This window comes from Nansenia antarctica (genome assembly GCF_963989245.1).
Source record: "Nansenia antarctica genome assembly, chromosome: 20".
Classification (NCBI taxonomy): domain Eukaryota; kingdom Metazoa; phylum Chordata; class Actinopteri; order Argentiniformes; family Microstomatidae; genus Nansenia; species Nansenia antarctica.
In genome coordinates, this window is record NC_137693.1 from 20,878,336 (window position 1) to 20,903,180 (window position 24,845).

Sequence of the window (24,845 nt, forward strand, 5' to 3'; positions counted from 1 at the left end):
TACATTCATAGTCATACCACTGCAAAACATTCATTCAACCAGCCCAAAAAACAACACGCGTTTCATTCCAAGAGCCAAGAAAAGTTTAATGGGTACAAACAAAACTGAGTGGTACAGTTCAGTGCTTTTAACAAAAAAATCTCATAAATAAACCAATCATTTGTGAGGGAGGCAAAGACAAATCCATGAAGGGTCTAACAATGTTTACTGACGGACGTTGCGATGGAACACCATGACGTTAGCTACAGTGGGCTGCTCCTCTGCTGACAAGGGGGTGCTTTTGCATGCCGAGGCATTTCTAGGGAGCGCTATGGTCTTCCCTACAGGAAGAAAAACCTTCACTGCAGGCACCCGGAGGGTATCTTCAGTTGACCTTTAACCTTTGAGAGACGACATGCCAGCCCTCATGATCTCGTCCACTAGCAGGATGTTGCTGGCAATTACCGTGCTGGAGAGAAGAGAAGGAAGGGAGGGAGGGAAAGAGGACACATTAGGAATCTTACAGACAACCAACACAGATTGACTCATTAAGATCAGTTATAGGAACTTACAGCTCATGAGTGGCTCCAATCTAAATATTTGCACGTCCATAAACTCACCATGAATGCAGAAGCTGTTTCTTAACACTGTAGTTGTCCCATACACCTGCCTCTCCAGCCACCATGGGCTCACCTAGGAAGAGGAGAGATTCAGGGACGACATTAAGCTCAGGCAAGCCCACTGTGGGTTATAGTACTGTGTGTTCCAGAATGTGTAACAGTACTGTGTGTTCTAGAATGTGTGACAGTACTGTGTGTTCCAGAGTGTGTAACAGTACTGTGTGTTCTAGAATGTGTAACAGTACTGTGTGTTCTAGAATGTGTGACAGTACTGTGTGTTCCAGAGTGTGTAACAGTACTGTGTGTTCTAGAATGTGTAACAGTACTGTGTGTTCTAGAATGTGTAACAGTGCTGTGTGTTACAGAGTGTGTAACAGTACTGTGTGTTCTAGAATGTGTAACACTACTGTGTGTTACAGAATGTGTAACAGTACTGTGTGTTCCAGAATATGTAACATTACTGTGTGTTACAGAGTGTGTAACAGTACTGTGTGTTCCAGAATGTGTAACAGTACTGTGTGTTACAGAGTGTGTAACAGTACTGTGTGTTCCAGAATGTGTAACAGTACTGTGTGTTCCAGAATGTGTAACAGTACTGTGTGTTACAGAGTGTGTAACAGTACTGTGTGTTCCAGAATGTGTAACAGTACTGTGTGTTACAGAGTGTGTAACAGTACTGTGTGTTACAGAATGTGTAACAGTACTGTGTGTTACAGAATGTGTAACAGTACTGCGTGTTACAGAATGTGTAACAGTACTGTGTGTTACAGAATGTGTGACAGTACTGTGTGTTCCAGAATGTGTAACAGTACTGCGTGTTACAGAATGGGTAACATTCTAGAGCTAGTAGAGAGGGAGATCTCTCACACACAACCCAGTCGAACTCAGATACTACTGTTGCATCCCATATCAACAGCTGCTTGTGATATGGGTATATATGAGTTTGTGCTGGTCCGCTGAATACATGTAGGAGAGAAGACGGCTCTCCCTATGCAGAGGTACAGACCAGACATCACTGTAGCACAGATATAGGAAACCAGGGAGAGCTACACAAGCATCCGTGGGTCTTCTCTGTGCAAAAGGTAGCACTTCAGGTTCAGTGTATGAATATTAACATTTTACATTCACATTTCTGGCATTTAGCAGATGCCTTTACCAAAGCGACTGTTACAGAACGTGTAACAGTACTGTGTGTTACAGAATGTGTAACAGTACTGTGTGTTACAGAATGTGTAACATTACTGTGTGTTCCAGAACGTGTAACAGTACTGTGTGTAACAGAATGTGTAACAGTACTGTGTGTTACAGAATGTGTAACAGTACTGTGTGTTACAGAATGTGTAACAGTACTGTGTGTTCCAGAATGTGTAACAGTACTGTGTGTTACAGAGTGTGTAACAGTGCTGTGTGTTCCAGAATGTGTAACAGTACTGTGTGTTCCAGAATGTGTAACAGTGCTGTGTGTTCCAGAATGGTTAACAGTACTGTGTGTTACAGAGTGTGTAGCAGTACTGTGTGTTACAGAGTGTGTAGCAGTACTGTGTGTTACAGAGTGTGTAACAGTACTGTGTGTAACAGAATGTGTAACAGTACTGTGTGTAACAGAATGTGTAACAGTACTGTGTGTAACAGAATGTGTGACAGTACTGTGTGTTACAGAGTGTGTAGCAGTACTGTGTGTTACAGAATGTGTAACAGTACTGTGTGTTCCAGAATGTGTAACAGTGCTGTGTGTTCCAGAATGGTTAACAGTACTGTGTGTTACAGAGTGTGTAGCAGTACTGTGTGTTATAGGGATGGACGGTTTTTCGGTTAAACCGAAAACCGGGGTTTCTAAAAATAGAAACGGTTTTTTATCAAAACCGTCTAAAACCGTTTTTTTTTTTTTTTTTAGAAGAATAAAATAGAATAAGAATAAAACTGGAACATGTCACATGTTTGTCGTGTGTGAAAATAACAATGATACAGTCTGAATCTGCCGCGCAATGAGTGAGAGGTTTGGTCAGTTGTGAAGAATAACTGAGGATTAATATCTAATTGGGATTATATTTAAGGGTAACGAATCACTCTATGGGAAAGATAGTTGCCTTCAGTTATTGGTAGATAGGAAAGTTTTTTTTACAATTACTCGCTTACATTTAATAAGATCATTTTCGCTGCTCTCTGTAAAGCGCATTGGGTCACTTTTGTGAGAAATGCGCTATAGAAATAAAATGTGATTTGATTTGATATCAATCAATCAAACTTTATTTATGTTCTATAGCACAAATCATGCATTGAATGTAACTCCAAGTGCAGTATTTACTAAACCACAATATAATAAAACAAGAGCTATACGGATCAAGAGTGTTTGTGCACAGCGCCACTGTGTGTGAAGGCGCTACTGAAAGTGATGACAGAACGCATGTCTCAGAAGATACGCGGTCACTTTAGTGACGCAAAGGTAGTTCTGTATTTATCTCTATCTGTATTAGTACATTTATTTTGAAAGCTCTATTTTGACAGCTCTACCATGGGCACTTTTATTTTGATGGGGCATTCTTTGTTGATTGACTTACGACAGTTCAGGACGAGTCAGTCTCGCGGCATGTGGTTTTTATGAAAAGCTTTAAGTATGTTCACTGCATAATTCTAAGTCTAATATTTCAGTGATTATTGAGCAGTATTCAAATATTTAAATACATTGAGCAGCAGCTGAAACTTTGTCTAAGAACCAAGATATTGAGAAAGCAGTTCATTCATTGAAGACGCTGTTCCAAGAGATGATCTTCCGTGGATCAGCGGAGCTGGTGTGTTAAGTGTTCATGTGTTTTCATGTATGGTGTAGCTTACAAAAGTCTGTCTTTCCACTTATATTTGTGAAACTAAGTAGCCTAAATGTGTTGCGACTGTGCTTACGGTGTTTTAATGGTGTTCGACATGAGTGTATTGTAGCAGTAGGGCTCAATTATTAGAAATTGTCGCTCTTTTTTTTTTTTTTTGAAATTTTTTTTTTTGCACTTTTTTTTTTTTTAATGTATTTTTCGGTTAACCGGAAAACCGCGGTTTTAGTCTTTGACGGTTTTTCGGTTTCAATAATTGGAAAACGTCCATCCCTAGTGTGTTACAGAGTGTGTAGCAGTACTGTGTGTTCCAGAGTGTGTGACAGTACTGTGTGTTCCAGAATGTGTAACAGTACTGTGTGTTACAGAATGTGTAACAGTCCTGTGTGTTACAGAATGTGTGACAGTACTGTGGGTTACAGAATGTGTAACAGTGCTGTGTGTTCCAGAGTGTGACTGACCTGTGCTGAGGTCCACTCCTACCAGCTGGCCAGACTCCTTGTACTCGGTCTGCAGCTTCACCAGAGTCTCCTGGGGGTCGTACCCGGAGTTCACGGCCAGAACCTGAGAAAGAGAAAAGGTGTTTAGATCAGCTTTGTTGGTAAGTGAGGTGGACAAAAAGAAAAAGAAAAGAAGAGACTGTAGTTCTGTGAAACCCTCACGTCTACTTGTACCGAGACAGGTGGGGCAGAGGGAAAGTGTATGAGACAGGATAGGACCAAGAAAAAAAGGTTTTGATGGGTAGTTTGTGCTGGTCCGCTGAATACATGTAGGAGAGAAGACGGCTCTCCCTATGCAGAGGTACAGACCAGACATCACTGTAGCACAGATATAGGAAACCAGGGATTGCTACACAAGCATCCGTGGGTCTTCTCTGTGCAAAAGGACAATGACTCAGAGCCAGAGAATGTGGAGGGCGGCTCAAAGGTCTCAAATGGATATCACAAACAAAGATTGAGGAAAATCCCAGTATGGCAGAGATATCTGACCTTAGGGATGACGAGGAGGGCGTCTGCGAAGGCCTGCACTCCCAGCTGGGCTCTGCCCTTCACCTTGGGCTTGTGTTTCACCAGGGCGTCTGCCACAGCGACCTCGAACGCACCGGCTCCTGGCACCACACAGCCTATGGGGGGTGGAGAGAACACACGCATACATAATCACATTCACACAAAACACCCAGCTACGTAACCAAAAACACCCATCCTGCCTATAGAGACAGAAACACAGTGTTACCGTGTACACAGCCACTCACAGCCCTTCATAACGGAACAGTACACACACAGGTCCAACTCTCGCCCGTTCTTACCATCCTCAATGGCGTTCTTGACTGCCCGCAGGCCGTCCCTGACGGCGTCTTTAATCTGTGTGAGGGTGTGCTTGTTGGGTCCTTTCACCAGCAGGGTGACTGAACGAGGGTTGCCACACTTCTCGATGAACGTGAACTTCTCCTCTCCCTATGGAGGGGGGCAAAGACCCTGGGTTAGAAGATGCTCTTTAGGACAGTGATGCATCCCATTCAACCAACAGCGGTCATGATCACAAGCCTGCATGTAGACCCCCTGTCAGTGTTCACAAAAACATTGGGCCTGAGTAAGATGTGTGCATGTTGGAAGCAAAATACTGTTGCAAAACACACTTTTACACAAGGCTTGGGCTGTAGTGAACAAAATTAACAACTATACTGACAGCAAACTTGTATGTCTGGGTACCATTATTTATTTATTTTTATCCATTCTTACCCAATACGGTGAAGTATTTTTAGTTGGTGATATTTCATTCATGGAGCCAATAGCTAGCTAGTATAAAATATTGAACTTTGCCCCTGTTGTTGTGACCACCTGACTGTGACGCATCAAATAATGTGCAGTGAAGTTCTACAATTCTCTGGGGTTTACAGTTAAAGTTCTAAAGACACACAGACACACACACACACACAGTCACTCACCAGTGTGTGTTCGTACACCAGACCAGCATGGCCCAGACACTCTGGAGTGAGGTCGTCCACAGAGTTCATGGCAATACCTCCACAGGCCAGAGTAAGCCTGCAGGACAGTCAAAAACCATTAATTATATTGGCCCAAACCATCCTGAATTTCATTAATATTTTATATACAAATACAGTACACAGACTGGTTGAGTTTCAGTCTAAAGTTAGAGGAAAATGACTGGGCAACATAGAGGAGGGCATCTGTGAGAGACAGCAGTGAGGGATAGCAGGCATAATACAGTAGACTGACGACATTTCACAACAATTCCCTTTGTAATACTGTAAGCTTGTGCCTCGGTCTCTGTGAAACAGTGAGAGAGAGTGCTCCCAAAGTTGAGTATACAGAGAATGAGAGGTGATCTCACATGGTGTCTGACTGCATTTACTACGGGCAGAGTAACACAGAATTCTTCCATGTCAAACTTGCTGGCATAAGAGACAGCTTGGCAATTCCATGCCATTGTGGGGACACATTCATTGGTCAGTGTAGACAAGAGATGCTAAACCTCTACCATTACTGTACTGTTAAGTAATAGTAACAGTATTAGCAGTAGCTGCAGTGGTGAAAGTCAGTACAGTAGTAGAGGGCTCCAGAGGGTGGCCATTTGGTTGCATTTTGCAATTGTGCTGTGTGAGTTAGAAATGGTTGGTTGCACCAGGTGCAGGCTGCCAACATTCAAATCTGAGTGCTCATTAGCCTACAATGTTTTTAGAATGCGACAGGTTTGAACTTACCTCTCGTTGTCATTTTGTTCTAATAGCAACCTAAAAACCTACGTGTGGCGCTACAAAACGCACGTAAAATTATACATGTTTTATATTGTATGACAACATTTTGGTGTGACTAAAGTTGGCCCACTAGGGGAAAACCTTAATCTGGAGCCCTGTAGTACCAGTAATGGTGATAATGTACCACTGTAGTGCTGTAACAGCATGGTCCTAATATTAGTAGTGTTGCCTAGTACCTCTCCATGTTCCTCCTCTTGGCCCTGCGCAGAGCGACGATCCCCTCCTTCGCCAGAGCGTCCAGGGAGTAGGGGTCGATCCCCTACAGGACAGAAATTAAACTATTATGAATTGTACCTCATAACCACCCAATGTCCTACTAGAGAGGGAGATCTCTCACACAACTCGGTCAAACTCAGATGCTACTGTCGCATCCCATACCAACAGCTGCTTGTGATATGGGTAGAGTTTGTGCTGGTCCGCTGAATACATGTAGGAGAGAAGACGGCTCTCCCTATGCAGAGGTACAGACCAGACATCACTGTAGCACAGATATAGGAAACCAGGGAGAGCTACACAAGCATCCGTGGGTCTTCTCTGTGCAAAAGGTAGCACTTCAGGTTCAAAACAGTATGACATTTTACATTCACATTTTTGGCATTTAGCAGATGCCTTTACCAAAGCGACTTAGACAAATGTATTTGTTGTAAGTAAGTGATTCATCTAGCCATCAGTCATAGCAAAAAAAAAAGTAATCTATGCTAGGGCCAGGGGGCAATGAGTCATAATGCTAGAAGGAGGAAGAATTTAGATAAAAAATAATAAGATAAGATAATAATTACAGTAGAGAAACAGAGGGGGGTAGAGGGGATGAAAAGGTCTTAGGGGGGACAGTTAGGGTGTAGCCTGAAGAGCCAGGTCTTTAGTCTACGGAAGAAGATGGTAGTAGGTAGTGACTCTGCAGTCCTGACAGCAGTGGGGGAAGGGTGTTCCATCAAAGGGACAAAAAGCACCCAAAAGCAACCCTATATCATAACAAGAACACTGCTACAACGCTATATCATAACAACCCTATATCATAACAAGAACACTGCTACAACCCTCCTCTGTACCTTCTGGTTGATGACAACGAAGCCCTTCTCCCCATCAGGGCAGATGCCGTTCTTCAGTGCAATGATCTTCTGCACGCGCTCCTCGATGAACTTCCTCTCTGCAGCGACCAGTTTCTCCCTCTCCAACGCACTCTTGTAGAAGAAGCCGGAGTTGACCTCTGTCTTCTCGTACTCCAGGGACACGTTGCAGGTGAGCACGTAGGCGTCCTCCACGCGCTTCTTCATGTCTGGGTGTCTGGCGCCGTGGTCCAGCACCAGCCCCCTGATCAGCCTGGGAGAGGGGAGACACGGGAGTGGGTCAACTACAGGCTGAGGAACCATCACCACCATGTCATCTCTGGGGAGGGGCTACTGTACTACAACAACGTTAGCTTGTGCCTTGCTCTCTGGAGCAGTGAGAGACAGTGCTCCCACAGCTGGGTATCCAGAGAATAAGTGGTGTTTTGCATGGTGTCAAACTCAGATACTACTGTTGCATCCCATACCAACAGCTGCTTATGATATGGGTAGAGTTTGTGCTGGTCCGCTGAATACATGTAGGAGAGAAGACGGCTCTCCCTATGCAGAGGTACAGACCAGACATCACTGTAGCACAGATATAGGAAACCAGGGAGAGCTACACAAGCATCCGTGGGTCTTCTCTGTGCAAAAGGTAGCACTTCAGGTTCAAAACATTAGAGTATGACTATTTACATGCCCGTAGTAAATGACTGCATTTACTACGGGCAGAGTAACACAGAATTCAGTCATGCCAACCATTAGGTTTGGCGATATACAGTGACCAGTATCGGGTCATTTTATCGGTCTTATTGACTTCAACCAGTGATCCAGTCAATGCATTTGATCTGCAACGCACCCTTCTACACCTCTACACACTGTTCTACACCTCTGTAGTTACTAATGAAAAACTAACTTCACACAAAACATTTATTATTGATGATTGATTGAATAAGCAGCTTCATGCTGTGAATACCTCTTCATTCTGCTCTATTATATTGCTCATCAGACAAAGCAGAGTAAAGATACAAGGAGAGATTGCAAGATGCAAGTAAAAAACTGCTCATGTTCCCAATTATATAAAAATGCCACTGAAGGGATAAATGAAGCGTGGTTGTTTTGTATAGTCGGGGCTTCCATAGACTCACTGTGTGTCGCTGTCAGTCTTGTGTTTCATCTCCATGATCTCCACCATGAACAGATCGATGGGCTCGTTGGGTTTGGCGATGGCCATCACAGCGTCTACTACAGCCTGGTAACAATAAAAGAACAACATTAGCAACTACCCCAGCCGAAAGACAACCAATACATCTGATCAAAACATTAAAAAATGCTCTAGAAATAACAGATACATCAAGCCATAAAGCATATGTTTCTCCTTACAAGAGAGCAGATGCTGGGGACAGTGGTATTGCACACAAATGTATTTTATTAGAGTCCTAAACTGGTGGTCGTCCCCCCCCCCACATCAATGCTTCACACAGCCTGTCAGTAGCATCAGCTGTGTTCTACAGCCCAACAGTGGTGGTAGTTCAGCTGCTGACGTCACACCGGACCCCTCTCTCCCCTGTCTCTTACCTCAGTGAGGAGGTCTGCCAGCTCGGCGTGGACCTTTGTTCTGAGAGAGGTGCACGCCACGTTGATGAGCGTCTCTCTGTTCATCTCCTTGGTAACCTTCAATTCCTCCAACACCTCCAGGGCCTTTTCCTTTGCTGCCTCAAAGCCCTCTGCAATTATTCTGGGATGGAGGCCCTTGGGGGACAAAACGACAAAGATGGATTAGACATGAAGTCAGATCTATGACGCATAAGCTTCTTTTAAGCATTTTTAGCACCATCAATGTTCTCTATGTTTATCACCAGGGGGTATTCCGCGTACGTTGATAACTACATCAGGGATTGGTTGAAAAAGCCTGGTTCGAGCTAATCTAGATTGTGATTTAAGAGTCAATTCCTTCCAATAACCCAATTCCGGCTCGTCAACTCTCTTCAGACTTGAAAATGCTGGCTTTGGGCATGCGCACAGAGTAATGATTGATATGGGTAGAGTTTGTGCTGGTCCGCTGAATACATGTAGGAGAGAAGACGGCTCTCCCTATGCAGAGGTACAGACCAGACATCACTGTAGCACAGATATAGGAAACCAGGGCGAGCTACACAAGCATCCGTGGGTCTTCTCTGTGCAGAAGGTAGCACTTCAGGTTCAGTGTATGAATATTAACATTAACACTGAGCAATAATCAGCCCAGCCCATACGGACATAATGTTTCCAAAAAGACACGAGGGAACTGTCTTTCGGGATTTTGTCTAACTTAATCTTGACAGTTAACCTGGTAAATTGCCATGGTAACTCAACAGCGATTTCTTTCAGCCACATTCAGGGAACGGAACTTGGAATTAAATTATCGCGAATGATCGAACAAGCCGGGATTTTCCTTGACCTGCGTTCATGGAACACCCCCGGGGTATATCGGCAAGAGATCAATTTGATAAGATGGGTGTATTTCTTGGGACGGCATAATGCCATAAACAGGTCTGTCTCACCTCTGACACGTAGAGGTCGGCCTGTTTGAGCAGCTCTCCGATGATGAGGACATTGGAGGTGGTCCCGTCTCCTGTGATGTCATCCTGCGCCGTGGCAACCTTGGCGATCAGTGATGCCGTCGGGTGCTGGATTTGCTACAAACATAAACAGTGAAGGAAAATGACAATGAATTAACATGGAAGGCAACAGCTTACCACATTACAAGCAGGGGTGCAAACTGGTGATGGCCCAAACAGGTGACACTTTTTTTTGCACTAAGACAATTATCAATGTGCAGATAACATTTTTGTTGATGGGGTGGGGGGGGGGGGGGATATCGCTAGCCCTAGCAGTGGTAGATGGATAGCGCTAGCACTGATGGTGGTCTCAGCGGCCTAACCTTAACATAAGTAAGTAAGTAAAGTAAAAACAGCTAATTTAGCAGAAAGGTGACAAGTTGGCACCCCTGACAAGGCATGAGTAAGCAAGAATATCAGGGGAAGGACAATGCTCATGTTGTCACGACAACAAGGCATGATAAGTAGATTGCCCCACTCGTTTGACATATGAACAACATCATTAGGAGCAGATAACTGATATATGGTTTGTGCTGGTCCGCTGAATACACGTAGGAGAGAAGACGTCTCTCCCTATGCAGAGGTACAGACCAGACATCACTGTAGCACAGATATAGGAAACAAGGGAGAGCTACACAAGCATCCGTGGGTCTTCTCTGTGCATCAAATGGATTTATATAGAGCCGTAAACTGTTCAATGCAATCTTGACAGATGCTCATCAGCAAATGTGACATGTCCTTTCTGACACTGAGCTACTCATAACGCATAGGCCTAAACGTGATTCTGTATCCATCCAAGAGGGAAATTTCACATAAGCATAAAATAAAAGTTCAGTCCTGACTCCTGGCAGGTACAGAAGGGAGGTGTATCATCTTAGTCCTAGCCATATACAGTACATCATGCATGCAGCAGGGGTGTGGTCAAAGCCAGGGTTGCATCCAATTAAAAGCTTAAAACTACGCCATATCTAAACATCTGACAAATAAGGAGGCTAAATAAACCCAATAAGGAGGATGATCTCTTAAACAGTGTGAGATGTGACGTTGTTTAAAACGTGTTACCATCTCGTGCAACAAGACATTGCCGTCTTTGGTCAGCTTGATGTCCCCAGCGCCAGACACGAGCCTGTGGGGCGGGGGGACAAAAGAGAAAAAGACTCGTAAAATGACAGTTTGCGAACATTCATTTCACATCACAATGCATTGACAATCGGATCGGATATTGCAGTTTATTCAGAGTTTAAAACTAAAATTAGTGAAATATCTATGTGGCGTATGAACGGCAGCTAAAGCATCAGTTGTCATGCACGATGACACAGGAACCATGTGGGGACACGTTAGCTATCCGGCTAGCTTGGCTGTAAAGGCCTCAATAGCATCACTCACTTGTATTTAAATCCACACAGAGGAAGTTGCTAGGCAGCTTTACTAAATGCATTCGCCATGCAAATAACAGAGGGCGTCTAAACTGTCTTAACAAGGCAACTAAGTTGACAGGTAATGCTAATGGGGCTAGCAAGCTAGGTTGGTTAGCATGCGTGCACCCAACAACCAACAAAGCGTCTGCGCATTACCTTACCGCAAAAAGTAGCTTATGCTAAGCTAAGCTAAGCTAAGCTAGCTAAGGGACTCACATCTTCAGGGTTCCTTTCGGTCCCAAGTTACTCTTGAGGACATCCTGGAGTCCCCGGGCGGCGCTGATATTCACGGCGAGGGCAGCCTGGGCCCTGGCCACCTCGGCCTTGGGGTTGAGAGCTTTCACGGCAGACATGGTGGTTGACAACACAACACGGCCAGAAAGAAAGATTTAACCGCCGGTTAGATGAGACAGCGGGGCTGGGCTGGTTGGACCGCTAGCGGAAGGGAAGGAGCTTCTAGAAGTCTCGAGCATGTGCTCGTCGGCCCGCCCCTACGCGGCGAGGTGATTGGACAGATGTCTCGAGACGCACTGAAGTGATTGGTTAAGCAGAACTGTCAGTCAATACGCCGATTTTCTTTGACGGCCCGCCCCTACACGGCGAGGTGATTGGACAGATGTCTCGAGATGCACTGAAGTGATTGGTTAAGCAGAACTGTCAGTCAAGACGCCAATTTTCTTTGAAACCGGCCCGCCCCTACGCGGTGAGGTGATTGGACAGATGTCTCGAGACGCACTGAAGTGATTGGTTAAGCAGAACTGTCAGTCAAATACGCCGATTTTCTTTTAAACCTGAACGATCTGTCTATAATGAATCGATTCAGAGAAAGTAAGTAGGTTTCATCCACTTTGACTGAATGAATGAATGAATGCATAATAACTCCCGAGGTGTTTAACTTTGATTTATTTCCGAATTATTCTACGGTTGTTTACGATGATCATTTGGAATGTGAGTTGTTTTACAATAAAAATAAATAAAACTTAAAAATGCACGGGGGGAAAATCAGCACCGAATATCACAATGGATGATTATGTTATATTAAACATATGTTACTGTTATGTAATATTACTGTTATGCCGTGAATACACTTTTACTACATAATAGTTCACAGAATATCCGTTCAACAAATATTAACATTTTGATTATTAAGGTTTCAATGATGTGTGATGAGCTACGAGTCTATGGTGATGAGTGTGCTGCAATTAATTTGACCTGAAAGAAGGGATTTTATCTATTTTATTTTGTATTTATTTTAACACTGCAGGAGTTAATGATTTGGGACAAGTCAAGTGGATAAAGTGTGGGCTACAGTCATTGGCTAAAGTAGGATATGAAGATCAGAAAAAATACTCTTCATAGGCCATAAAATACCCTTCATTATAGGGACAATAACGGGGACACGGCTTACAACCAGGCGATGTGTTTGTAGAAATGTGAAGTGTGTCCGTCAGAACAATGCATTGTTTAAAAACCTTTTTCACGGTTGGTCACGTTCAATAATATCGTGGAAAAAGCCAGGAGGGACGGTCAGTGAGTCGTTATTTTTAAACCTCAACCTATTGATCGTCTCTTATGCAACGAAGCCACCCTCTCTTTCTCTCTCTCTCTCTCTCTCTCTTAAGACAGATCAGACATACGGCTATTACCTCTGCTTCAAACTGATTGTCCTTGTCCCAATTCATGTGTCCCAAGTCTTGGAATGATGACAACTCAAGCGCAGACCAAGGAGATATTTCGCCACGCTGAGGCCGTGTGCTTCGACGTGGACAGCACTGTCATCAGAGAGGAGGGCATCGATGTGCTGGCCACCTTCTGCGGGGTTGGGGATGCAGTGACAGAGATGTGAGTACAATTAAGTGCTGTGATGTGTGCTGAGGGTTCAACATTAAGTTGAAAGTCTGTCTGAGAGTATGTGTCCGTCCTGGCAGTCAATTGAGTGGTGTTCCAAATACTTTATGCAACTTTTCTTCATTTCCTTCCCTCTTTCCTTGAAGTGATCACAGACATTTAATTCACAAAAAAAGTTGTGATCAATGTGATCCAAGGTTATCCAAGGTAAGGCCTGAGGGTTCAAAGTACATATGAAAGGAATTGATCGTAGACCTCATAACTGTTTCACTCTCTAAACACATCAACTAATCAACCCCTGCTGTTTGTAATTAATTCCATTGCATGCCTTCCTATCTATTCATATCTGGAATGGAAATCCCAGCTATGGAAAGTGTGTGAGCAGATCAAGCTGTTTGGCCTTACTCTGATCCTGATGTCATTCCACATTCTGAAGGACCCGTAAGGCCATGGGAGGGTCAGTGACGTTCAGAACTGCCCTGTCAGAACGCCTGTCAATCATAAGGTGTTCCAGGGAGCAAGTCAACAAACTCATCACAGACCACCCTCCCCATCTCACCCCAGGAATAAAGTGAGTGTATTCCTCTCATTCTAAAATGGGGGAAATAAAGGCTTGACTGCTTGAGCAATATGAATGAATGCCAGTTCACATCATATACTGTATTGCTGCAGTGTCCTGTTTGAATCGAAGAGAGAGGAGAAGAATTTCAACTGAGTTGCCCTTAAATCTGACTTACTTCACCAAAGATTGAAGGATTGGTTGGTTGACTGCTTGATTGACTGTTTTTGTTCATCAGGGAGCTTGTTGAAAAGCTGCAGCAGAGGGGGGTGAAAGTGTTTCTGGTTTCTGGAGGGTTCCAGTGCATTGTGGAGCATGTGGCAGCTCAGCTTGGGATCCCCCAACATCACGTCTACGCAAACCGCCTCAAGTTCTACTTCAACGGTGAGCCACCCAGACACAGACACCACCCACTCTGATGGTCCAGTGTCTTGTCCAATACAATGATAGGAATGTATTGCATGGAGAGAAACCATGCTCCTCAGATGAGTATGCAGGGTTTGAAGAGTGTGTATATGCTGTCCTTTTGTGTGTGGTTGTCCAGGTGAGTGTGTTCCTTGAGTATGTGTGTATGCAAAGTCTATGATGCGTGCGCGCTGCATGGTTCTTGACTGTCCTGTGTTGTATGGATGTCCAGGTGAATATGCAGGCTTTGACGAGTCTCAGCCCACGGCGGAGTCAGGGGGGAAGGGGAGGGTGGTGGCCCTGCTAAAGGAGACCTACGGTCTGCAGAGCGTTGTCATGGTCGGAGACGGAGCCACAGACATGGAGGCTTGCCCACCTGCAGTAAGATCACACTTCTTTATGGGCACATAACTTTACTTGTACCCGACTTCACACACATTCCACAAACCGGACCCTCGTCCCCTTTGGCTATGACAAAAGCTGTGCTAACTTTACCAGCCATTGACTGCTTTAACTTGTGTTTCTCTTATTCCAGGACGCTTTCATCGGGTTTGGGGGTAACGTGGTGAGGCCGCAGGTCAAGGAGAGGTGTTCCTGGTATGTCACAAGTTTCGGAGAGCTTCTGAGGGAGCTGGGATGATTAGGATTCCGCTAAATAAATCTAGCATGTACTGTAATAACTGTACAGTCATGGCCAAAAGTATTGGCAGTTCTGTCAGATAATGCACCACTTCTCCCAGAAAATTGTTGCAATTACAAATGCTTTGGTATTCACATGTTTATTTCTTTTGTTTGTATTGGAACAACACAAAAAAGCAGAGAGAAAAAGCCAAATCTGACATCATTCCACACAGAACTCCAAAAATGGACTGGACAAAAATGATTGGCTTACCAAAATTGTGGAAAAGCATGGACAATCTCATGGCTACAAATCTCCAGAGATCTTTGTTCCTGCGTTCACTGTGCGCAACATTAATACGTTTACAGCCCATGGCACTGTAGCTTACCTCCCTGGACGTGGACGGAAGAGAAAGAATTTATGAAGGATTGTTTGAATGGTGGATAAAATCAACTGATCATGAATCAACTTACAAACAAATTCAAGCTGACCTGCAGACACAGGGTACACCAGTGTCAGCTCGCACCATCCGTCGCATCTGAACGAAATGGGGCGCTATGCTAGGAGACCCAGGGGGACCCACTGCTGACACAGAGACATAAAAAAAGCCAGACTGGAGTTTGCCAAAACTTACCTGGGGAAGCCAAAATCCTGTGGACAGATTAAACCAAAATAGAGCTTTTTGGTAAAGCACATCATTGTACTGTTTACATTTTTTAAAAATCAAAGAAAAGAACATAGTCTCTATGGTCAAACATTGTGGACATGATATTCACAGATGTTTTGGGGTTGCTTTCCTGCTTCTGGCTCCGGATGCCTTGACTGTGTGCATGGCATCATAAAATCTGAAGACTACCAAAGAACTTTGGGGCGCAATGTAGGGCCCAGTGTCAGAAAGCTGGGTCTCCGTCAGAGATCATGGGTCTTCCAGCAGGACAATGACCCAAAGCATACTTCAAAAAGCAAACAGAAATGATGGTTTAAGACAAAGCGCTGGAGAGTTCTGAAGTGAGTCCAGGTGCTCACGTGCCAAGCGATCTCAAAACAGTTGGGAGAAGGCACCCTTAAAATGTGAGACCCGGAGCAGTTGGCAAAAGAAGAGTGGTCCAAAATTCCAGTAGAGAGGTGTAAGAAACTCGTTCATGTTGAGTGTGCCAATAATTGTATCCAGTCCATTTTTGGAGTTGTGTGGAATGATTTTGTGATGTTTCAATGCAAACAAAAGAAATGTGAATACCAAAACATTTTAAATTTTCTGTGAAAACTGGTGCATTATCTGAAGTGCAGGTGTGACAATATTTTTGGCCATGACTGTATATTGTTCATCTACAACTTTTACCTATCTATCTTTACACATTCTGTTTCTCTACAATGTAGCACACATGTAAGGAACATTTGCATATTCAATACATTTGCCTTTTATTGAATACTATATATTGCCATTTTCTATGGCAGAAATAGTGAAAACAAGAGTCTGTTTACTTCAGTTTAACTGTTTAATTCAATATGTACAACTAATCTTAATAAAGCACTGCATTTCAAATACCATTGCAAAACCCTGCCTATCCTGTCCCTCTGTAACAGTATGGGACAGTCACACAACTCTTCATTTCTGGTATATATATATTAATAGTATGAGGAAATCTTTGCCTTGGTCAGCCTTTGCTTCCAATCTGACCTTTTCTAAACACTCCTCTGTGTTACAGCACGAGTCACCTGATTGGTTGATATGTTGATTGGCATGAAGAGGAGTAACCTGATTGGTTGATATAGGGACAAGGGTTTCAAGATTAAGGCCAAACCAGTCCATGATCAGGGGTTTGCAGGTATTGATTGATGCCCTCGATTACAAACAAACAACAAAGACAAACAAACCAAGATGTTGTCAAGAGTCCTCCTCTCCCCAGCATGTTTTGGAGAAAGAGTCATCAGTGCTACACCACAGTCAACATCCCAAAGCTGTGGTCAGTTTGACAGAGGAGAGACATGCTAGAGTCTAGGGGGGTAAATGCAAAATACTCAGTTAACACGTTTTCAGGAATGGTAACCAGCCGAAAAATGTCTGACTTTGAGACGAAATACTAAGGTATACCAAGGCTTACGTTCAGATACCCATGGCCCTTCAGGAGTCAGGACTAGTGCTCAGGACCACTGGCTAAAAGTCAGTTCCAACTGTCAGGTACAAATCTTTTTGTAACAATTCAAATGATCAGTGATCTAGACAGTGGAGAGGAGAGGAGAAGAGAGAGAGAGAGAGAGATACAGAGAGGGAGGGAGATATTAATCTAATCAAAACACATTAAGTGTCCGGTTCAGTAACATATCACCTGCAGTAACATACTATGACCTTGCTGACAGTATTTTTTCAGCCGAAATAAAACATTGTAGGCCCACACAGAAAAAAGTGAAGACAAAGAAAAATCAATATTGAAAACAGATGTGGCAAGCATGTCCCTGGCAGTGCATACTCTGGAGGTTGCTCAAGTTCTCTATGAATCAGTGTGGCGGTAGGCGTTTCCCCTGGGCGTTGACAGGGAGCTACTGTAGAGGAGAAGTCTTCATAGGGATCATTATTCTGGACTCCATGTGCTGGATAAGAGGAACTGAGAAAGGAGGGCATTTCATGTTCATTATGGGGTTGAATGCCACAGTGGGACAGACACAAAGACAAAGAGGCAGAGAGACAAGAGACTTACCTGTGTAGTAAACAACTTCATCCCAGCCGTCGTGTTGCCAGGCTGCGTTTCTGGTGTCTTCTCTTGACTGGAGGTCTTTGTAGGCTAAGGACAGAGAGAAACATTCATAATGCAGAAACGGGGCTGCTGCTGCTCTGTATATGTGTGGTGGCCTGGGAAAACCCTTCACATGGTGGCATTTTGACATTTTGGCAAGTTCTCAGCTATTCATAACTGGTTGAATGACTGAGATAGCCATTTATTTTAAAAAGTTATGAGCATTTTAATGTATCATGTCAAAAAAAGTGAAAGGTGAGAAATGCTGCCCCCGACCCCTTTCTCCTCCGGGTTGGGGGAGGAGCCTATGCAGATCGGCCGGTCTCGTTTGTCTGCTTGTGATGCAAAGCAAACTACCAACCACAAAAACATAAAAATAAGTACTTTCTCTTTTGTTTTCTTAAAATGTTTATTCACCATAATGTAGTATGGAGTTCAAAGTACTAGAATACCACATAATATCAAAATCACCAAAATCACGATTTCCATCTATTTTTGCTCTTTGCCACAAACGAACGCCAGCGACATCCGACGGGTTTTCCCAGGCCACCACACATATAGAGACTACACACAACACACAACATTTACATTTTTGGCATTTAGCAGACGCCTTATTCCAAAGCGACTTACAATCAATACATTTGACTAAGCAAGTGAATCATCAATCCACCAGTCGTAGCAGGAAGAGTAATCTAGCTCAGGCCCGGGGCCATAAACACTGGAGAACAGAGAAACAGTACAAGGGGGACAACATCAAGCCTTACCCCAGAGGTGGTGCACCATGTAGAGGCTCCCGATCTGGGAGAAGAACCCCCCCACCGCCTCGTGGTTCTGCTGGCGGAACTCTATCGCCCGCGCCCTGCGGAAACATAGAAACACTGAGGTCACATGGCACAAAAACTGGCCAATCCACAGAGCTGCGAACACCACTCATCAGGGATGGTTATTATGTTAACTGTCATTAATAATTAATTAATTAACGAATTAATTAATTCTAAAACTCTTGCTTAAGTCCAGGCAGCAGTCTGCTTTTATTCAGATAACATTCGATACGAGTCATCCATTCAAAAAATATCATATAAATCAATTCAATGTTAGAACACTGATTATATGACCCTCCTCGTATTGTTGTTTTGATTACTTCAGTCCCCCATGTACAGTAAAGGATCTGACAGGCAGTTTTGTCTGTATTGTTCCAACATTCCAATTCTGGGAGACAATGTTTTTTTACTGACAAATTACAGCAGGCATATTGTTATATAGAGTCCATGACATGAGTCGTATTAGATAAGTATGTTATCATTCATTATGCCTTTCTTCAATTTCAGTCATGCTTGAGTCGTGCATAGACAGGGCAGGCCAGAGGTACCGTTCACACTCATATGGACGGCTAATCTGGAAAGGTAATCATAACACAGAGGTGTAAACGCTTCAATGTTGTGTGAGAATATAGAATAAAATGAGAATATAAATAATGTGAAAGATGATAACCTTCACAGAACCCATTATGAGAAGAAGAGCTGCCTTACCAGTAGTTTCCCCACTCAATCATAGTTCCAGGCTGGAAGAGAGAGAGGAAGAACTAATGAGAAAAAACGATTAAAGAACAACGTCGACAGTATTGAGACAAAGCGAACAACGGCTGTGGTATGGAATATACACCATGACAGTAAGTGTCGCTGAGAGAAAGCCAGTGAAATCAACAGAGTAGAGAGCAAGAGATACACACAAAGACACAAGAAGAAAGAGACATGTAGCTGGAGGATCTCACAGAGAAGATAGAAAGAGAAAGAGAAAGACAGAGAGAAACAAAGAATGACCCTCCATCCCCCTCCCTCACCCTGAGCTGATAAGAGCGGAGCTCGTAGATGCTGGGCCCGGGGCGAGGCACGGGCTCGTTCCAGAAGCTGAACTCCAGCAGCAGCTGGTTCCGGCGGGACAGCAGCATCTTCCCCCTCTCGTTCCTGTACTCCATAAACTCCTACGGCACCGCGTGGGATCGTTAATGACAAACACTGACCGAGCTGCGTTAAAACACAGTTAAGATACACCCTTTCCCTCGTTACCTTGTTCTGCCTGAGTTTGTTCATGACCTCGGTCAGGGCTGGGTACCCTCCCCGATATCTCCACAGGTGAACTGAGAGGAGGGGAGTGAGACAAGTGACTGTGTGTGTGTGTGTGTGTGTGTGTGTGTGTGTGTGTGTGTGTGTGTGTGTGTGTGCGTGTGTGTGTGTGCATACACTGGCGTGACCCCTGCAGCGAGGGGCCCCCCTGAGCCCCCTCCCAGTACCAGACAATCACCTACAGAGTATTGGAAATGTACCGTACAGTCCGGTAATATTTAAGTTGCATGGATTGAACAAGTCTGTCTGTGTGTGATTGTCCTTACCTGCCTGGTCCTGCTCTCCGTACCACGTATTCCAGGTGCCCACCAGCTCGCAGGGGTAGTGAGAGTCAGCATTGATGGAGGGAAGAACATCCTCACTGAGGACACAGAATCACACACAGACTCTTATGTGTCATAGTCTCGCCCTTCACATGCCCCATGTCAGTACTCTCAAATAAAAACTGTTGGGGGAGGGGGGGGGTCTTACCAAAGTTTGTTGTAAGCATCAAGGCACTCAGGCTTGACATTGTGAACTGCAAAATAAATACTTGTTTTAGGTCATTCGTCATGTAACAGATTGTCTTGCATTTTTTAATCCATCTTAATCCTGACCCAGGCAGTGTAATCAGGTACTGCAGACACTACTCAAGCCTGGGATGTGTGTGTGTGTGCATGTTAGTATGGAGTAGTAGTACAGTACAGCAATGACGTACATTGTATCTTGTAGAGGTTGCTGTCTTCTTTTTTAGCCAGCAGGTGAGAGTGAGCATCCTTTCTGGGGTCGACCTTCCGGACGAACAGAGACTTGAACCAGCTGTCTTCCTGGTTTTTATTGGTGGAAGCTGAGAGAGTCCTGAGCAATAGAACGAGAGCACACACGTGTCATTTCATGCACATCAACAATCAATACTGGATCCACGTTTATCATATCTGAATAATAATAATAATAATAATAATAACAACACAAATACATTGCACATGGCATAGAATAAAGATATAGGGTGGGATACTTTGGCGCACACATTATGTTAATGCTCTGTAATCTACCAGGCTAAACACTCCAGTGCATTCCTTACTAAAAGGCCTAGTCGGATAGGATTTACATTTTTTAAATATCCTTGGGTAAGACTGTTAAGCAACACTAGTAGCTACGCAGCAAATGAACTACATGGAGACATTTACTGGCATGTTTTTTCATTGACTTTTGTTTTCAATTCTCTACAAAAGTTAAGGATCACATTAGCGCAGTGACACAATCATATGATGGTAACTTGCAGGGGGATTTGACAGCTCGTGAGCTTCATGAGAAGGTTCTATCTCCGTTTAGAATGATAAGGTTCTATCTCCGTTTAGAATGAGAAGGTTCTATCTCCGTTTAGAATGATAGGTTCTATCTCCGTTTAGAATGATAGGTTCTATCTCCGTTTAGAATGATACGGTTCTATCACCGTTTAGAATGATAAGGTTCTATCTCCGTTTAGAATGATAAGGTTCTATCTCCGTTTAGAATGATAAGGTTCTATCTCCGTTTAGAATGATAAGGTTCTATCTCCGTTTAGGGTAGTTCAGAGATATTGAGCGTCAAAGTTTTTACATTCCATTATGTTCTGTGAGATGGAACCTTTGTATTTTATGAATTACTAACTCAAAAATGTAAACATTTAAAAAAAACAAAAAACAGGCATTAATAAACACCTAATGGATCAGATTATGTAAAAAACTCAATTTTGACAAAAATGGAGATAGAACCTTATAATTCTAACGTCACGAGCTGCCATAAGCTGCACCGTCCGCACAGTACATTCAGTGGAGAGTCTCAACAAAGTTTAATGTGACAATGCACGACAAATGCATGCCAAATTTACCTAATTATATTTCTCGATCTAACGATCATATCACATTCACAACAACATCATGTTGTAATGACCTTGAGATCATTCGATGGGGATATCCCTGGCTTGCAACAACATTTAATGCGCAGCAAATCCAGACAGTTAGCTGTGATCAAACTTAAGTCAATAGTTGCACTGTGCACGACAACAATCGCAAACTGTCTTAAACATGTACAAAGTGTCAACACGCCGTTAACTTGGCACTTTAAGCTGTAAGATAGATAGCTAAAGTGATCGATTAAAATGCACAATTTGTTCAACTTTGATTGCTAGCTCGAGCTGCTACACTTGGCTTGCAACGCTGGTTTACAAGTGGTGAATGGTTGAATGCTTCTCGCGCCAGCTAAAATCAGCAATATTGGTCCAAATAAACTGTTACATCCATATGTGCTTTGGCATTAGTGTTGTGGATCAAATGACCTGTCTGACCTGATGGTCAGTGCGACCTGTCCGTCCGTCCTGAGCCCGTGTCTGGCCTGTTTCAGGCCGGTTCTCACACTCTGAAGGACTCGGGTCGCCATCTTTCCCCCTTCGTGCGTTCTGGTGTCACTGTGTACACTGCCTGGTATTGCCCACTGCTCCCACTAGATGGCAGCAAACCCACAATAAATGTCCCCAAAAAGGGCTGCCTCAAGGCACAGAGCAAGACATTTATTAAATAGGCCAATTATGATTATGTCAAACCCCAAAAGTGACTAGAGGGAACTTAGTTTGTTTTCAATGAGTGATCAAATAGCTCAAGAAGAATTTGCATTAATTCACATAATTTTCTTATGTCTAGCTACAAATGCATTGTCAGTAAAACCACGTGTGAACACTGCAGTTTAATATCAATAATAGGTCTTATAAATGAATGTTGTGTGTGAACAAATGCAATAAGTGGTGCTCATTCCCAGCATTTTTTCCATTGATGTGTTTTTATTGTGTTCTTTTCAAATAAAGAGTGTGTGGTATTGAATGTGTTTTTGTTTTATTCCCCCCCAAATGCATAACATAGATACATGTATAATAACACAACCTATGACTTGTTCCTTGATACATTTAAATACATTTTGTACACACACTGTATTTCAGATTCTAAGTGCATTTTGAAAAAAATAGAACAAACTGAACAACATAACGATATGAAATAAAAAAAGAAAAATCGATGGTGTTTCAAATAATAGTCCACGGTCAGGGTGCTGGAGCTGCTGTGGAGGCTGTGGTTGTTGAGGCGGAGGCGAGGTCTGCAGAGACAGCAGTGATGTTCAGCTCCTGTAGTTTGTCTGTCAGTGTGCTCTCCTCCTCCAGGATGTTCGTTGGGTCAGTCAGAGGCTCCAGCCACTCGCTCCCCGCCACTCTCTTCCCGGTCAGGGGGTCCACCACCTTCCCCACCTTGTACACTATCTCAGAAAGTTCATGTTTCACGTGTCTCGATCTGCGCTCAGACAGGGCTTTCAGAAGAACTACATCTCCCACGGTGCACTGCTGCAAGGCGTCGTGAGCAAAGTAGGTCTTCCTTTTGTTGTAGTACTGCAGGGAAGACGGTAAAGTCAGATGTTGTGGAATTGGCAAGAGTAAAAGCTGCAAATACCACACACTATCAAATGCAGTGTTAACTGGCACGTGTAGCAGAGTGCTGCTGGAAATTGTGAAGTATACAAGAGAGTTCATCATCACTCACTCTTTACTAACAACTGAAAACGTTACACTGAGCAACCAATTAAACAGAAAATAAGGCCACGGGCTGCACAGGTCTAAAGACACAGGATAGTGCATTAAGTACTGGGATTTCTTGGGTTCAGTCAATGCAGATGAATAAAAGGAAATGAGAAGGGGATAGCTTCTTAGGACTACAGTACTATGTGAGCTGCACCAGTGTATACCCCTGAGGGGTCCTGGCTTGTATGATCAGTGTGTTAATACCTTCAGCAGGTAGGGGTCCAGCACCAGCCTGGTCACTCGGACCTTGGCAGTCCGCTGCATCTTGGTCCCGATCACTTTGCCGATGACCCATTTGGCATGAACCGATGCCTGCTTCACCCCTGACATCCTGGTAAAGAAACACACAATCCTTATGGGTTAGAATAGAAAAAACATTGTAGGCTGGTAACAGGGTATATACAGGAATCTTGAGGTTAATTTCAATACCTTTCTAAGACTTTTTAAAGACCTTGTCAATATTTTTCCAGACCTCACCGCCACTTCGAGCTGTAACCGTTTACATCAGTGACACCTTTAACTTAACAGGTTTAGTTTGCAATATACTAGACCACTATCATACAACACAATGTCCGGTTCGTCTTTGTTTTTTAATAAAACTAATAAATTCACGAACTTTTACTAAAAGTTTTTAGGACTCAAACTCTTTGGACAGAGTCTAATTCAGAAAAATACCTGCAAAATTCAAGACCTCATAAAATCGTGATCAGACTTTTTAATACTTATTAAGGGTCTTGATTTTCCCAAAATGTATTTATCAACTTAATACTTTTCAAGACACCGCGGATACCCTTTGATGGGAACCATAATAAATGCTCTACTTTACAAAGACCTGCTAGCAACTAGCTGATCTAGCATTAGCGAGGTGTTTAACTGTGGAGTTGGTGTGAACGAGGTCTACACACGTTACACAAGTTCTCCCGCAGTTTTGTTAAGTTAACACTCGTGTCATGTTACTGACATGACTTAAGCAACATTCCCACTTACTTTATTGAGTAACTGAAGCCTAAATGTGAAGGTCAGAATATCACCAATGCAACCGTTTCCACGCCATCTGACACACTGGCTTGTTTTGATGACGTAAAAACTACGGGGTAGACAGAGGGCCAAAATTGGTATGTTATTCTGTTGCGCGTTTCTCCAAGTATATCCAGCTGCGAGCTGCAGACACGTCTATCATCGTTGTCATGTCATCAGTCATCATCACCAATCAATTAAACACAGGCTGGTGTCGAAAGGTAAAACTGATAAACACACTGTCATCTCTGATGATAACACTGATAACACACTGTCTCCAGAGTTGTACATACATATCACATTCCCCTTTTGCAATTGTCCCCCCCCCAAAAAAGTTATCAGGTAGGCTTAGAGCTTTTTGTTCACGGGATAATGTACATCACTGATGTGTTATTGTTAAGTAAACAAACACACACAAAAACAGTGATTATTTGTGGCACCATGAGTGAACTGATGACCTCTGCGGCTGCAGAGAGCACCCTCACTTATCCCACATGCAACACTCTACATTCACACTGATGGACATTGCCACACCTCATCTAGTTATGTTTAGCATCTGTTCATTTTTAGTTAACCATAATCCTCTACCATGTGCTCTCCCTCTTTTGCTGTGACTAACGAGCGATCATAACATAATCCATATTGCTCATCAGACATAACTTTGATGAACTTAGTCTGGTAGAAGAGACCAAATAATAATAATA

At 43.4% G+C, this 24,845-nt stretch overlaps 4 protein-coding genes across 5 annotated transcripts; 1 reads left to right on the top strand and 3 right to left on the bottom strand.

Annotated features, from left to right (window-relative positions):
• Positions 1–66: 66 nt before the first annotated feature.
• Positions 67–11,683, bottom strand: cct6a (chaperonin containing TCP1, subunit 6A (zeta 1)). Its single transcript, XM_080550099.1, has 13 exons — positions 11,478–11,683; positions 10,906–10,969; positions 9,787–9,921; positions 8,822–8,995; positions 8,392–8,495; positions 7,247–7,517; positions 6,374–6,456; positions 5,367–5,463; positions 4,728–4,875; positions 4,411–4,544; positions 3,883–3,985; positions 600–672; positions 67–448 (listed from the first exon to the last, which is right to left on the bottom strand). The coding sequence occupies exons 1-13, from the start codon at positions 11,612–11,614 to the stop codon at positions 376–378; spliced, it is 1,596 nt and encodes a 531-aa protein (XP_080406225.1). The 5' UTR covers positions 11,615–11,683; the 3' UTR covers positions 67–375.
• A 1,227-nt stretch (positions 11,684–12,910) lies between these two features.
• LOC308174670 (phosphoserine phosphatase-like) lies at positions 12,911–15,306 on the top strand. The gene is made up of 5 exons (XM_080549777.1): positions 12,911–13,103; positions 13,546–13,680; positions 13,907–14,052; positions 14,306–14,454; positions 14,609–15,306. The coding sequence occupies exons 1-5, from the start codon at positions 12,961–12,963 to the stop codon at positions 14,711–14,713; spliced, it is 678 nt and encodes a 225-aa protein (XP_080405903.1). The 5' UTR covers positions 12,911–12,960; the 3' UTR covers positions 14,714–15,306.
• A 148-nt stretch (positions 15,307–15,454) lies between these two features.
• On the bottom strand, positions 15,455–21,955 carry LOC308174669 (protein NipSnap homolog 2-like). 2 transcript variants are annotated; one of them, XM_080549775.1, is made up of 10 exons: positions 21,844–21,945; positions 20,245–20,384; positions 20,019–20,064; positions 19,814–19,908; positions 19,491–19,561; positions 19,265–19,405; positions 18,954–18,985; positions 18,189–18,283; positions 17,389–17,472; positions 15,455–17,295 (listed from the first exon to the last, which is right to left on the bottom strand). In XM_080549775.1, exons 1-10 carry the CDS (start codon positions 21,942–21,944, stop codon positions 17,231–17,233), a joined length of 870 nt encoding a protein of 289 aa, XP_080405901.1. In that variant the 5' UTR covers position 21,945; the 3' UTR covers positions 15,455–17,230. The 2 variants fall into 2 exon arrangements, with proteins under 2 accessions (XP_080405901.1, XP_080405902.1); XM_080549776.1 differs by having other exon boundaries at positions 15,459–17,295; positions 21,853–21,955.
• A 421-nt stretch (positions 21,956–22,376) lies between these two features.
• On the bottom strand, positions 22,377–24,197 carry mrps17 (mitochondrial ribosomal protein S17). The gene is made up of 3 exons (XM_080549584.1): positions 24,112–24,197; positions 23,329–23,455; positions 22,377–22,935 (listed from the first exon to the last, which is right to left on the bottom strand). Exons 2-3 carry the CDS (start codon positions 23,452–23,454, stop codon positions 22,597–22,599), a joined length of 465 nt encoding a protein of 154 aa, XP_080405710.1. The 5' UTR covers position 23,455; positions 24,112–24,197; the 3' UTR covers positions 22,377–22,596.
• Between the last annotated feature and the right edge of the window lie 648 nt (positions 24,198–24,845).